This window comes from Leuciscus leuciscus (assembly GCF_965113295.1).
Source record: "Leuciscus leuciscus genome assembly, chromosome: 5".
NCBI lineage: Eukaryota > Metazoa > Chordata > Actinopteri > Cypriniformes > Leuciscidae > Leuciscus > Leuciscus leuciscus.
Window position 1 is genome coordinate 39,605,217 of NC_138729.1, and position 16,358 is coordinate 39,621,574.

The 16,358-nt window shown below is 39.8% G+C and overlaps 1 protein-coding gene across 1 annotated transcript; it reads right to left on the minus strand.

Annotated features, from left to right (window-relative positions):
- Positions 1 to 12,858: 12,858 nt before the first annotated feature.
- Positions 12,859 to 14,708, minus strand: vma21 (vacuolar ATPase assembly factor VMA21). The gene is made up of 3 exons (XM_082169922.1): positions 14,543 to 14,708; positions 14,181 to 14,290; positions 12,859 to 13,822 (listed from the first exon to the last, which is right to left on the minus strand). Exons 1-3 carry the CDS (start codon positions 14,602 to 14,604, stop codon positions 13,680 to 13,682), a joined length of 315 nt encoding a protein of 104 aa, XP_082026048.1. The 5' UTR covers positions 14,605 to 14,708; the 3' UTR covers positions 12,859 to 13,679.
- Positions 14,709 to 16,358: the final 1,650 nt, after the last annotated feature.

The window sequence follows — 16,358 nt, forward strand, 5'->3', positions numbered from 1 at the left end:
ATCCAGGGATACAACAGCTAGTCCACCAATGCTTCTACTTGGATAACTGCCTGACAAGCTTCCCTACTGTACCGGCAGCCAAGCAAACCGTGGATCAATTACGCAGCATGTTAACAGAAGGAGGGATCGACCTTAGACAGTGGGCTAGCAGTCATCCAGCGGTGGTAGCTCATCTTCCGACGGAAGCCCAGTCATCAGCCACAGAGCAGTGGTTAGTGCAAAACCGCATTGATCTTATGGAGCCCACATTAGGCCTCAGGTGGAATTGTGCAGCTGATACCCTCTGCTACCATTATCGGATCATTGAGCATGCACTGACTATGAGAGCTGCTTACCAGGTGTTGGTGTCCCAATATGATCCACTGGGGTTCATACTACCATTCACCACCAAAGCAAAGGTGATCATCCAACAGTTGTGGGCTAAAAAGAGAGACTGGGATGACACAGATCTACCACCAAACCTTCAGGCCGCCTGGACCGATTGGGAAAGCAAGCTTAAACAACTCAGTGCAGTTTCCATTCCTCGCTGTTACATGCCAGCCTCCACAACTGCAGCAGAACAGCACAGTTCCCTCCATGTGTTCTGCGACGCCTCTGAAAGAGCGTACGGGGCAGTGCCATATTTGGCCGCTCAAACCAGCAGTGACATTCATGTCTTCATCTCTTCCTGTAGCTACAGTAGAGCGTTGGTTCTTGCAATGCCAAGGTCATGGGTTCGATTCCCAGGGAAAGCAAGAACTGATAAGAATGTAAATGTGTACTAGAGTTCTGCACTCCCGCGGGAGTCCCGCGGGACCCGACGCAAAACATAGCGGCGCGGGACAAATTTTGAAAGGTCATTGCGGGAGCGGGCGGGATGATGAAGGTGCACTTGCGGGTACGGGCGGGGGGGATGATACGCTTCACTCCCGCAAATTAAATATGAGTGTAAAGTAAAATATATAAATGATTAAAGTAGCGTACATAATTTGTAGTTGTGAGGGAGATTCTGTTTGGCAGCAATAAAAACGTTTTAAGCAGCCTAAATTTGGATGTTGTCGTTTGGGGTAGGGCGGGGCCTAATCTCACGCACACTTGTTTAGAGACAATTCCTTCCCGCTGCTCCATGTTCGAATTCGAAAGCTTCAAGTTCAAAATAGACAGCATGGACGAGGAACAGAGCACCTCTAGTGCTTCAGATAGAGACTCAGATAGACACTCTCCATCAATCAGACAATTCTGTGGACAGACTCCATGACTGCTAGAGTGGAATCAGTCAGACTCCTGCCGGTACAAGGTGTTCGTTGGGACACGAGTGACCGAGATCCAAGAATTAACAGACCATAGCTCATGGAGGTATGTTAATACGCAGGATAACCAAGCTGACGACATAACGAGAGGCAGAACCCTCCAAAGTTTGGTCGAGTCCAGTCTATGGAGTCAAGGGCCTCCATTCTTGAAACAGAGCCCGGAGCACTGGCCTAAAAGACCTGAAGTTGCACAGTCAGAAGTAGTATACGAATTGAAAGGCCTAACCTGCTACTCCGTAATGGCAGTTGAAACAGAGTACAACCTCCTTGATGTAACTCAATTCAAGACCTGGCGAGAGTTAGTGGGAGCAACTCCACAAGCCTGTCAAGGGGCGGCCGCATCGAACAGTGTAATAATGACTAACAGAGAGGCGGAAGCTGTCCTGCCGAGGGCATGTCAAGCTCAGAGCTTCCTTGAAGAGGTGGCTGGCCTTAGGACACAGAAATTGATTCCTGTGCACAGTCGATTAGTCAACCTCGCTCCAGGTGTGGGACCCCCTGACCAACATGATACGAGTTGGGGGGCATCTAAGAAGGCTTGCAAACTCAGACTCAGAACAAATCCACCCCATTGTACTGGACCCAAGACACGCAGTAACAAAGCTCCTTATTCAAGAATTTGACGAGCGTCTGTTACATCCGGGAGCTGAGAGAGTCTACGCTGAGATACGGAGGCAGTACTGGATTCTTCAAATGGCAGCCAAAGGTACTTCAAATGGCAGATTTGCCACCAGAACGCTGCTCTGTCCACCCTTTTATTCAACGGGCGTTGACTGCTTTGGCCCACACCTGGTCAAAATAGAAAGGCGGAATGTGAAACGCTGGAGCCTGATCTTCAAATGTCTCACAACCAGGGCAGTTCACATCGAGCTTCTTAATTCGATGGATGTTGATGCCTTCCTTCTTGCACTATGCCGGCTCATAGCCAGAAGAGGTCAATCCCGCGAGATTCCCTCAGATTGTGGCACCAACTTCCGCGGGCAGAAAGAGAGCTACGGGAAGCCTTCTTTAGGAGTCAGAACTACAAATCCATCTTGCAGACCATCAAATTGACTTCAAGTTCAACCTCCCAGCGCTCCACATTTTGGCGGAATATGGGAGCTTGAAGTCCGCTCTATAAAGAATACTCTCCAGGTAGCCGTTGGTAACCAAGCAGTCACAGATGATGTTCTGTCCACAATCCTAGTGGAAGTGGAGGGGATCCTCAATTCAAAACCTCTGGGATATGCCTCAACAGATGCCAACATCGATCCAATTACTCCTAACCTTCTCCTTATGGGGCGGCGGGATGCATCTCTCCCTCAGGTGGTGTATGCTCCAGTAGACATGGGGCGGTGGAGGTGGCGTCACTGTCAAAACATGGCAGCCAATTCTGGATACAGTTCACCAGATACTACTTGCCTACGCATCAGACCAGGCAGAAGTGGCATAAAGCTTCAGAAAATCTGGAGGTCGACTTTGTTGTGAGCAATTCCACAGAATGGGTGACATTTGCTTATTGAAACTCTTCAAAATTAAACTTTATTTTTTATCTTTTTTCAACACTGAATCTAATACTACACATATTTAACTGTTCAAAATGTGTATTGGTCAATCTCAGGCAACTTTATTTAATTTTTCACAAGGTTTCAAAGCAGAAGATGGAGGCATGTTTTCTCAGTCCTGTTACTGAAACTCATGTGCCATTTAAAAAGCATGTTTAAAAGCATGTCGATTAATTCCTTTGTTTTCCCCACAAGAAAGTGTTTATTTTAAAGAAATTGTTGGTTATACACTCACCTAAAGGATTATTAGGAACACCATACTAATACTGTGTTTGACCCCCTTTCGCTTTCAGAACTGCCTTAATTCTACGTGGCATTGATTCAAGTGCTGAAAGCATTCTTTAGAAATGTTGGCCCATATTGATAGGATAGCATCTTGCAGTAGATGGAGATTTGTGGGATGCACATCCAGGGCACGAAGCTCCCGTTCCACCACATCCCAAAGATGCTCTATTGGGTTGAGATCTGGTGACTGTGGGGGCCATTTTAGTACAGTGAACTCATTGTCATGTTCAAGAAACCAATTTGAAATGATTTGAGCTTTGTGACATGGTGCATTATCCTGCTGGAAGTAGCCATCAGAGGATGGGTACATGGTGGTCATAAAGGGATGGACATGGTCAGAAACAATGCTCAGGTAGGCCGTGGCATTTAAATGATGCCCAATTGGCACTAAGGGGCCTAAAGTGTGCCAAGAAAACATCCCCCACACCATTACACCACCACCACCAGCCTGCACAGTGGTAACAAGGCATGATGGATCCATGTTCTCATTCTGTTTACGCCAAATTCTGACTCTACCATCTGAATGTCTCAACAGAAATCGAGACTCATCAGACCAGGCAACATTTTTCCAGTCTTCAACTGTCCAATTTTGGTGAGCTCGTGCAAATTGTAGCCTCTTTTTCCTATTTGTAGTGGAGATGAGTGGTACCCGGTGGGGTCTTCTGCTGTTGTAGCCCATCCGCCTCAAGGTTGTGCGTGTTGTGGCTTCACAAATGCTTTGCTGCATACCTCGGTTGTAACGAGTGGTTATTTCAGTCAAAGTTGCTCTTCTATCAGCTTGAATCAGTCGGCCCATTCTCCTCTGACCTCTAGCATCAACAAGGCATTTTCGCCCACAGGACTGCCGCATACTGGATGTTTTTCCCTTTTCACACCATTCTTTGTAAACCCTAGAAATGGTTGTGTGTGAAAATCCCAGTAACTGAGCAGATTGTGAAATACTCAGACCGGCCCGTCTGGCACCAACAACCATGCCACGCTCAAAATTGCTTAAAGGAGTCATGACCTGTAATTTTCACTTTTCCACGAGAAAAAATGTATGTTATGATTGCCTAACGATTATACACTGGCCGGGAAGCCGATATTTAAAAGTGAAGCGTTTGTTTACCCCCTGGGTTCGTCAACCAGCCCACGTGCACGCGCACTCAAATATATGATGTTAATTTCTGCGCCGACTTGACGTCAAGTCTGCGCAGGATATACCATATATGGACACCGCAGACCTATGCTGCAGGAAGCCCGCCCTGCCCCTCTTCCCCTCATATTCAGTCGAGCGCTACCATTACTGAATTCCGATTCGAAGTACGCACTCGACCGTGAAAGATGCAGAAACGTGGTGCACACGTGAGTTGCTCTGTTGTTGACTGCCAGAATCAACATGGAAATGCTTTTTCTCTCCCAAGAACGGACCAAGCTATCAGGGACCAGTGGATTAAATTCATTTTTAATGACGCGGTTCCTACAACCCTTCCCACTGGCTTAGGTGTCTGTGCTAAACATTTTACAAAAATTGCATTGCAATGATAAGATCTTTATTCACGCGATCAACAGACTGTCTGTCATCTGCTCAGTCAGTGCTCATCATGCTGCAACCTTTCATGTGATGGAATAGATTTAAATATAATGCTTTAAACGATACTTTTCATGATTTGTTAATCTCGATAGCTGTAATAGTAAAAACGTAGTAAAAGTTTTCGAAGGAGTTCATGTAATACTAGCTATTTCATATGCAAGCATGTCAGCCAATCACAGCAGTGGGCGTTTGCACTGCAGTCTCACAGCAGACACGCCCCTTAAAACAGAGCGTTCAAATCTGAGGCTGAAATCAGGCTGGGAAAAATGGCTTTTATTTATAAATTATGACAATTTTTGATGTAAAAATCATACTAACATTATAAGGGCACCCCAGGCAACATTATAAAATAATAAAACAATCCAGTTCATGACTCCTTTAAATCACCTTTCTTTCCCATTCTGACATTCAGTTTGGAGTTCAGGAGATTGTCTTGACCAGGACCACACCCCTAAGTACATTGAAGCAACTGCCATGTGATTGGTTGATTAGATAATATATATGTGTGTGTGTGTGTGTATATATATATTAAGGCAAGGTGTATTTTAATACAAACACAAAGCCATTTTTTCATTTTAAAGAAGACCGAAGCCTTAATTTAATTTATTAAACAATTGTATAAATGATGGCCCAAACAAAACTGATAAAAACAGTGGTTTAACTTAATTTTTTTAGAAAAAGAAAAAAATTGTAACAGGAATGAACATTGGGTAACAGGATTGAGTGTCCATATGTGTGCATGAGAGAGAGAGAGAGTGTACATGACTTTGTGTGCATAAGATTTCTGTGTTGAAGTGATGTAGCCTACTATGTGCTAGTAGTACTTGACAGCGAAGGAGGTGGAAAGAGAAAGAAGGAGAGAGGTGAGAAGAGAGCGGAATTAGAACGGTCAGAGCATCACGTGATCAACTGCTAAATTCAAATGTGCTTTCGCGCGTTGGCTGGCGCTGAGCCAGAGACAGGCGCGCTCAGAGCTGTCATATATCATAACTTTTCAGTGTTTTCAACCACATAATGTTTATTTTAGGTTTCAGACATATAAATTCACATAAGTTCTAAAAGAACAATACATTTAGAGTTTGTAAATACACACTGATGTCTATGGAAGAGGCAATAATAATCCTTTCCATTATAATTAGACCCGTTTAATTCATATCAGATACACACTGTGTAAGTAACTTTAAAGTTTACTCTATTCTTCTCCCAGTTATAATAGTATTATATCAACTAATATTTACATTAAATCAACAAAACATAGGATTCTACTCACTCCTGTCCTGTTACTTTAACTCACTCCTGTTATTTTTCATATGAGTAACAGTTAATGTTACTGAAAGTAACAGGATTGAGTTTTTAAGAAAAAGTTATCAGATACATGACATATGGCCACATAGCATAGCATGAGGACACGGAGCAAAAAGTGACTTACCAAAAGTTACTATTTTTTTAAATAAACAAATAACATCTAAGAAATAATTTAGGTAACAGGACATATAGGCCTATTAATATGTCTTTATAATGACAAAATGATTTGAATTTGAATTGTGTAATTTGAATTATTGACAAGTGTAATCGGACAAAATTTAAGATTGTGTGGAATTTTAAATAGTTCTGAATTTGATTTCTTTAAATTATTATTGAACATTTGAAATTCAACGAATTGAAATGTTTTTATGGCTGAATTTTGTAGACATGTATTGTCAAACAGCTGTTTTTTTGTTCTGAATTCTTAGACTGCAAATATTCAAGATTCAAGGATTTTAATCATTATATTTCATGGTAAAGTTTAGAGATATGCAACAAATGCTATTTTTTAGTGTTCTAGTTAGTTGTTATTTTAATTATTCATTTTAAAAAATTTAATTTTAAACACTTTGCTTAATAATGTATTTTAGAATAAATTTTCATGCATTTTTATACATGTCCTTGGGACAGAAATGCTACCCATTCGGTGCAATGGCTCTTGTACTGATTGTGGATCCGCAACTCCCAAGAGCTCAGTGGCCCATGATAGTTCGGAAGACATTGCCCAGCAGTGACGGATGTGTGCGAACTGGTGAAGTTGTCATTGACGGTAAAGCTTACATTAGACCAGTTGCGCGCTTGATACAGTTGCCTGCTCTATAAGGTAACTCAAAAGACAGTTAGATAACTCCCTCACCCATTTGCTGCTCTCTTTAAGTATTAAGTTGGCTACGTGTGTGACGTTTTAAGTTGCGTTGTACGCAAATAACGTAGTGCAGCGTTCTCAGCACGTAAGGACTCAGTGTAATTGCCTATTCACTAAGCTACACCAGTTCAGGGCCGTGCAGAGACCTCTGGAGGGGCAGGTGCTCAAAGTATAAAAGGGAGCACATGGAACAAGGCTTTAAATAGGGCTGTGCTCAAAATATCAATACAGCAATATATCAATATATCAATATGGATGATTCTGTATCGATACGGCAGCAAATGCATTGATGCAGTTTTGAAAAAGAAACAGAACAGAAAAGACAAATTTTACGTTTAAAAGTAAAAAAACAAAAACAAAGTATGTGCACCTATTGATAACTCTGGGATTAGAAACTGAAGTATCTTAAATTGTCCGAACCTGATGTATTTTTCTTCTCTGTTATACAGAATAATAAAGAACAGCTGTAAACTGTGTAGGACAAAATCAACGTGGCCCATGTTTCGTACAGTACAGTATAGTTTTATTTAATGCCATGTCAGCATCTGTGGCTACTTTAATGGCATAAACTGATTTACAAAAATACAAGAGTTGCATTTATACAATGAAAATAAAAACAAAGCAAACAGAAAAAAATACAGCAATTAATACTTAACAATATTTTTAACATTAATGTGATACCTGTTCTGGTAAATGCTTACTAAAGTCCTTAAGTGAGTTTGCTGCCTTTGCTGTTGCTGCTGCTGCTGCTGCTGCTACTGCTGGAGCTGATCTGAGACTGTAGACATTAAAACAAACATATAGGGGATATATTAGCTGATTAAACAATTTTTATGTGACCATGACAAGATGTAAAGATTGCTGACAGGGTTTGGAACTGGCTCACTACCTCACTGACCTGCTGTAAAGCTGCAGACTCTGCCCAGGCTGATAGGGGAGATGTTCACAGAGGCTGCTGCACACAAAACATAAGATACTGGTAAGCCTTACCAGTGTTGTGATCATTTTTAAGGCACTCTACGTTTTTAAAATAAATATTGTAATAATAATAATAATAGTTTAAAGTATAAATAACATAAAAAGACCAGACCCCTCGACGCCCGTGAAACTTTTCTCCCTAAACAGCAAGCTAACGTTACTTCTACAGCCTACACACAGCAATATAAACAACATTTATGCATGCTCTCTTCACGTCGTTCTTGTAAAATAATAATAATAAGTAAACAAACATCAAAAGCACTTCGCTGAGAATGAAACACAGCTTACCAGCAGCCGCAGAGTTGAAGATATCCTCTGGTAGTGCGCGTAGCCGCGCGAAACTAAAAAATGCGCGTGCAGCGTGAGGAATCGTCCCGGTTGAGTTCGTCAGGTGAAAGGTCATCATGTGGGTCATTTTATTTACGGCTAAATTATTATTTGTTAATTTTACTAATAGTTAGATTGGGCAGGCATCCACAAAAGGGCCTTTAATTACAAAAAAAGGAGAGGAAATTTTGCTTTGACAAAAGGGCACTTTGGGCACCAAGGGGCAAAAGGGCAGGTGCTCGAGCACCCAACGCTATTTGTTTCAGAAACTACCTCAAGAAGGCTACACTATTATGCGTATATGGTCACTCTGTGCAATAAACAGCTAAACTCTATCTGATGACTCCGACTCCCTGACCAGAGTTCTGCAGCGGTCAATAATATAATCCACCAGCTTTCAGTGGGGCAATTCTCAACAGCAACACCCCCTTTTTTTCTTATATGCTACTACCTTTTTGTTATAGGCTATACTTGGTTTCTCTGTAAATTATTAAGGTAATTGATGTTTAAGACCCTACCCCTAAAACATTTTTAATACTATTTTAAATTGTATTATATATAGTAGGCTATTATACAATACATATACATATACATATATATATATATATATATATATATATATATATATATATATATATATATATATATATATATATATATATATATATTCTTTTTTTACGGTATATGGTAAGGTATCTTACAGTTCACCCATTAACAGGTTTTTACTATAGTATTTTTTCAGTGCACAAAACTGCATTCATGTAGTGACTGGAGGTTCACATGACAAAAGAAAACATACAGAATGCACAATATACACAATACACTAGAGTAACATAGAACAGAATAACTTTCTGAAGAAGTTATCTGAAAGGTCAATTAATAAGGAAATTGAGACGTTTAAGGCATGAAAGAGCGGGTGAAGAAAAGAGAGGGTGTTTAGTGTTTAAGGACAGAGCAGAAAACACATTGTTGACCCAGTGCCCTGGCAGAATACCCAGTGAGTCAGTGTTCAGCCTGAATCCTGAATCCTAGATCAGCGTGAATGAAAAATACTGTGTGGAAAAAGACAGGGTGGCTGATTCTAGGTCAGTAGTCTTCCCCATTAGTAGCAAATCATTACTGATCAAAAATGACAGTGTAGAAATCAAAACAAAACAGTTTGTCGTGGAGTTGCCACTGAATGCTGAGTGCTTGCAGACAGTTTAGATAAATGTGTTTACAAAGCCTGACATTGGCATCTGTGGATTGCACTATAAAGTTTAGAATTATTCTTTCTTTCCATTTGTCATTTTTCTCTCTCTCTCAGACTAAACTTCAAGTAAAAATTCCAAGATAATGTGAGAGAGAAACCAGTCTCCATGGCAATGGTCGCTAGTCGGTGAATCACCCTTAGTTACTATTGCACAATCAAAATACAGGATGAGAGCCCAAATTGTGTCCATGGCAACTTAGCGGATGTGTTCTACTTAGGGAGCAGAATTCTGGTACTTCAGATTGAGACGGCATTCTCACCAAAAATATTTTGCAATGTCTGAACCACTTTCTGGCCTTTCATTTCTTTTCAGATCCCACTACAGCACTAGATCTGTGCCATGAGTCACCTGGCTGACAACCAATGTTTCTCATATTCAGCATGAATTCCATCTCTAAATATGAGCAAACTTAAATGAATACTATATTAAATGTAGTTCATCCATTATGTAACTGTACTGACGTGGCAACGTGGCCAACTGACCAGCGGCCAAAGAATGAAATCCCATCACACTAACCATTATCTTTAACAGACATGTACTTCCTCCTGCTTTGTTCACCTTTCTGTGTGTATCAGGAATCATCAATAGATTATATATTTATAGATATAAAATGTATTATTATTTAATGGGGTTACTTTATTATTATTATTATCGAACAGTAAATTATATATTAGATATAATATTTATTTTTGATGAGTTTGGTAAGTGTTATTTAGATTAAGTTGGATGTGATGGGCGTGTTTGCATTAGTTTATGATTTATGTGCAGTGTCCAATGCATCTGAGTGTTGGTTGTATGTGTGTAAGTCTGCACTGGTCAAAACTTTCTTGACCTCAATGAGGCCATGTATTGTCTGACTGTTGAAAGTCAAATGCACACAGGAAATGTGGAGGATTATACAACATCCTCTCACCTCTCTGCATGTGTGTTTACACAACGGGAGTGAGTCACAGAGAATAATAGGGGAAGATTCGTGCACTCACACACATACCCACCCATAAACTCAAGTAGATATGCACACTCACAGATACGTACACATAGACCTGGATTAATAATTATGATGATGACGCATAAATGGATGAAATATCTCCGTCATCTCTTTGTGTCTGGGGAGCTGGCGGTGAGGAGAAAGAATAAGTGAAGCAGAAATAGACTAGTGGTTCTATCATGTTCTGTGTTGATTTCAGGTCAGGACTGTCGGAGGAACAGTTGGATAACAGCTTTCCTTGCCCTATTTATCTGTAATGGCCCCCCATTGTGGAGCGAGAGCTGCTGTTGCTTTCAATGAGACCTGTGTTTTTCATTCATTCCTTTTCTCCTCCAGCTTCCCCTCAATTCTTCTCTCTTTTGTGCCACTTTATTATTGCACTGATATTAACCAACTTGTGAAACTTTGCTCTCCATCTCCACTGTTATCAAGGCCGTGTGTAGACCAATGTATAGGTCCTCATTAGAAGCATATACATCAGGTCTTGCAGTAGGAGGACCACCTATTGCTCTGTTGCAGGAGAGCAGATGTGATTTTGCAGGACAATGTGGGACGTGATTTACATAACATGCTTTAAATCGCTAATAAGCTTTGTTAACTGTGGCTTAAAGTCACCATGAAATAAACGAATAGATCTTTTTTTTCTAGCAGTCCTGAAGACCTTGATTAGCTGGTTCAGGTGTGTTAGATTAGGGTTGGAGCAAAAAAACTGGAAAGTGGACCTTGATGGCCAGGGTCGAGAACCCCTGTTTTAGACATTACAAACATTTCAGTGCATCTTGAACTTGTATTTTTTGTTGGATCTGGCAGCTTTGAGCAGGACGTTCATATTCAGTATGTGTCCAGATCAGACATGGGCAACTTCGGCCCTGGAGGGCCACTGTCCTGCAGAGTTTAGCTCCAACCCTGATAAAAACTCACCTGTCAGTAGCTTTTTTTGTAATCCCGAAGACACTGATCAGCTTTGCTCGGGTGTGTTTGATTAGGGATGAACTCTGCAGGACAGTGACCCTTCCAAAACTAAAATTTCCCTACAAGATGAAGTAGGTGTAGCCGTATTTAACCATTTTTGATGAGATCCACACTGGTTTTTGGTTTGTTCCGTCCTCGCAGTCGTCATCAGCAGAAAAAAAAACCTGATTAAGGGGTTGCAGCTTACATGTTGATTCCAACTACGCTCTAATATTCATATAGCTCATATTTTATTGCTTAAACATGAACTTCTCTTCTAATGTTCTATTATCTAGAGTTCAGCAGTGTAGTGTTCTGCTGTCAGCAGTTCTGTAGTGTAGAATTACTCTCTTGGGCTGCACAGCTCGCAGAGGGGGTGGAATGGAGAGAAAGTAGGCAGTGGCCGGAGAAAACGGCAGAGCTGGAGGAAATTCTACTAATTCTCCTTTTCCACTCTTCCTCTTCCACTCAGACATGCTCTCAATATTTCCGCCTCGATGTTTCTCTTCTTTCCTTGCGCCCCTCCCCAGCTTCACTCTTCGTGACATTTAACTCATTTTTTTCCCTTCCAATTTTTTTCAGTCTATTATTTTCTGGCTCAGTCTGCATTAGCAGATGGTGTGTTAAAGCCTTCATTCCTTCCACTATACCGGCTGTACCGATGGAAAAACAACACTGTCAGAATCTATCCAGACCAGAACCAATTCATGAACTCATTTAAAGCCAAAGCCATCCTTGGGGTTAGTGATTTGATGTAACTTGACAGGGGCTCAAAGAGCCTTTTTGTTTGTATAATATGAAAAATATTAAATATACCCCGCTTTATTCTGAAGGGACTTTTTGCTCCAATTGTTACATTTCTTCACTTCTTTCATTGCAGTGTTATAGCGGAGTCCCTGGTTCTTCACTCTTGATTTGAGATAGTGGAACTGGATTCTCTGAGATGTTTCTCTTAATCTAAAGCCAAAACTAACAGCAGGCTTGTCATGTTTCAACTTTCATTTTTTTAGTATTTCCTCTTATTTTTGTTAACTATTCACTGCTTTAAGTATAAAATGCATGAATGAGTTTAAAATGACCATAAATGTGGCAGATCTCTTATTAAATTGGTCTCATCTTTGTCTCAAACATGGGTATAGAGGAGTTTTTTTTTTTTAAACAACACACACACATCCCATGTTTGCATGTATGCAGCTTTCTGTGTTGACTCGGGGTCATGCTCACCTGTCTAAACTGGGTTTAGAAGTGCAGAAACTTCTCAATGATCATTTCACTAACCTCCATCACTGTCCCTAGCTTAGGCTGATTCGCTTCTCAAATATGATCACAACGAATTTCCGCTTGATAAATGTCCAGAGCTCAAAACTTGTAGCTACCACTTTTTATATTCAAGACCGAACAGGACATGTGTGTAGTCATGTGAAATGATTGCTTTGAGTATATAATAATGTTAAGTGTCAGCATTTTAGTTTCATAGATAACCATTCAGGAGAAACAATATAAGGGTTCAGGATTCAGTTTATTAATTGTTGATTCCATGTTATCATCAAATATTTGTGTGATTCATTTAAATATATTACAGGCATGGGTCAATCTAAATATTCAGATTAATGCTGTGATAATTAATTCATCACTTTCAATCATTTTATCCTAAAAGAGCGCACAAAGAATAAAAAGTGTTTGAGGGGAGATGGAGATCCAAAATACAGAGCATATGAACTCTTATCCCAGTCAACATGTAATTTTAAACAATATTTATAAATTATAAAATGTTATAAAACACTATTTGGGCTTCAAGAGTGTGAATTTCCAGCAAGAATTGAGAAAACGTGAGCTCCAAAGAACAGCTTTAATTGATAAATAAAACATGAAATGACATTGGAATTTTTATTTTTTTTACTTAACCACAGACACCCACTAATTTTAACTCACCAACTGTCTACATGATGTTTGTGTAAAAATACAAGGGAAAATAATTCCCTTGAAGAGGCAGATAATAACACTGCAGGAACAATGAACTTTCATGAGAACAGCTTGTCTTCTCTACGGTCTTGAATTAGCCCTGCACAAAAACACACAATATCATCTAAAACCTTCTGACACAACCTCCAGCCAGACCTAATGATGACCTCGACCATAGCATGAGATGAAGAAGAAATCAGGCTTCTTATCTCTGATAGGCTGAGACATTCAGGAGAAAAGTAAACACACACACACACACAGAGATGGTGTCACTCCATTATGATATTCTGGTTCATAGGAATAAGACAAGAGTGGCATGTGTGTGTGTTTCCATCTCTCCCTGCTGCTTCCAGTTTAGGTTAATCCTGTTTTCCCTCTCTCCATTGGCGTGATCCTTCATTCCATGCAACGTAAACAAAGAGTGCCAGAACCACGTGGACGGCAAGCACAGCAACGATGGCAGCATAGAAATAGCTGTCATTGCTGGAGTAACCCAGAAAGGCTGTGAAGAAAAGAACAGAATTAAGGAGAAATTATGGTAAAAGCAAACCAGCAAATAAGGACTTAATATAATGGCTTGTAGAGTAACACAGATATTTAGCACTGGAACTTTGTGTGGACTGCCCAACAATAATCAGAACAGCAGTCTTGATGATAATAATAATAATAGTAAGTAGCCTCCCAGACAGCAAAATAGTATCGGCCCAGATCCGGCCCACACCTGGGCCGTGTGGAACCCACGTGTAAGTTACCAGGTGTGGGCCAACACTATGTTGCTGTCTGTCTGGGCTATTATTATTATTATTATTTAAATAAACGAATAAATAAAGTTGGCTTATCAGCCTTTGGAAGCAAAATACCTTCAAAGAGAAAAGACTTTGATGTAAAATACAGTCCGATGGGGAGAGTTATCATCAGAATAGTGAAAAACAATAGTGTCTTGAGCACAGAGACAAGAGAACCGTCATTCCTGAATAAATACAACAAGAGGAAGAAAGAGACAAGGAGAGATTAGACAAATTAAAGTAGTCGAAATGTGAATTTTAAATGATTTGGAATCACCAAGTGCACCAAATACATTAATGATATTATATGTAAATGTTTATTTCATTTTAATCCGTTATATAGTTTCTTGGCCTTAGTGATTGTGATTTTGGTGTGAGAGGTCACGTGAAGTCTGAGCAGAATAACGTTAAGCACATTATAATATCAAATATCTTACCCTTTGAAATCAGGCACGGCTCCGGGAATGGACCCGACATCTGTCTTGTCGTATTTTTCCATTGTGTATTTTTATTCATAGGCAAAAAAAAGAAAAATCTTGAAAGGAACTCAATTGCTGATAATTCCGTGCTGCGACATCTTGAATTATGTGCGCTTCCGGGTCTTTGTCACATGATCTGGATGATCATGACAGCAGTTGTGTGCATGTTTGCGCATGTCCGCTAAGGGGCGCCGCAGTACTGCAACTCGCGTTTCTAGTAGTAGGCTACACGAGTATACATGAAAAAAATATCTATATCCATGATCTAGGCCAGTGGTTTCAATCACGCACATTTTGTATGGCTTCCTTTACCACACCTGATTCAAAGGAGAGAGATCCATGAATGAAACTGAGTAGGCTATGTCGAATAAAAGAGACATAAATGTGCAGAGCTGCTGTGAGAACACTGGTGACCTCTCAGCAACTTCTAGAAAAAGTAGAGGAGACCGGGGATTGTAACACTTTTTGCTTCAGCAACTGTAACTCGCTGAATTTTTTTGCTTGAGTTCTCAAACTTTTATACAAAGTATCCACATTTGTATACTACAAATGGAACCAATTCAGCCCTCTACAAGAATATCACAGACCTCGTGAGTTGATGTCAAATGCATGGTGTTCCTTTGTTGCAACCTACCCCACTATCGGGGTAGGTTGTAACACATGTTGGAGTAAGTTGTAACAATAGACGTAAAAGAAGTAAAAATGGATGCCATACCATATGATATTGTTCAAAAACCGATTTATTGAAATAAAAGAACAATCTCTCTCTCTATCTCTCTCAATAACAGACTATGTCTGTTTGACTCACATGTGTGTGTGTGTGTGTGTGTGTGTGTGTGTTTAAATGTACCTGCTAGAACAAACTTACTTAACAATAATAACACTAGGCTACTACAATTAAATAACACAAATAACTACAATTAAACCTAATTAAATAACATCTTTGTACATCTTTAGATAAAAAAAATAAAAAAATAAAAAAAGACATGTCTGTGTGTGTGTAAATTAATCTACTAAACAAACTTAACGGTATACTTAATAAACCATATGTACCAGATTAAAGAACATCTTTGTACATCTTTAAGTATAACAAAAAAATAACATGTCAATGTGCCTGTGTGTCTATGTGTGTTTATTCTTAATCAGAGTCACAGTTCTGACAGATGAATGATGCTGGTAACCTTGGAGTGCAGGCTTGATGGGCCCAGAAACTGCATAGGGCGCATTTCACCCAAACCTTCTTTGGCTTTGAGATGTTAAATTGCTCCATGCAAACCACTTTATATAAAACACTGGCAGAGACACCTCTGTCAGTCTTTCATTTTTCCATGCCCTAGTTATTCTTTAAAAACATTCAAATCAAGAAAATTCTTAGTTATATTCTTAGTAAGGGGATGGTTGTAACACTTTTTAAATAAGTGTTACAACCCACCCCACCTCTGTCAGCCAATGTTTAACTAGATGTATTAGCATAGTGGTTTGAAATGAGCAGGGGGGAAATGCATCACATATTGCCTAAGAAACTACTGTTTAATCTAATATAAGTCTTACAGTGTTATCTGCAATAGTACAAATACTAAACAAAATATAGTCTTGGTCAAATCTTTTACTTTTTGACCTCAAAATCAGTTTTTTCTCTATATATTCTGCATGTGCCTGTTTCCTGCCTTGAAAATCATCATGATTGATCGGGGAGGAAGTAGGAAATACTGAAGTGATCACATGACTCATATCTTATCCCTAATTGGTGGAATTGATGGTGTTTTAACTCTCC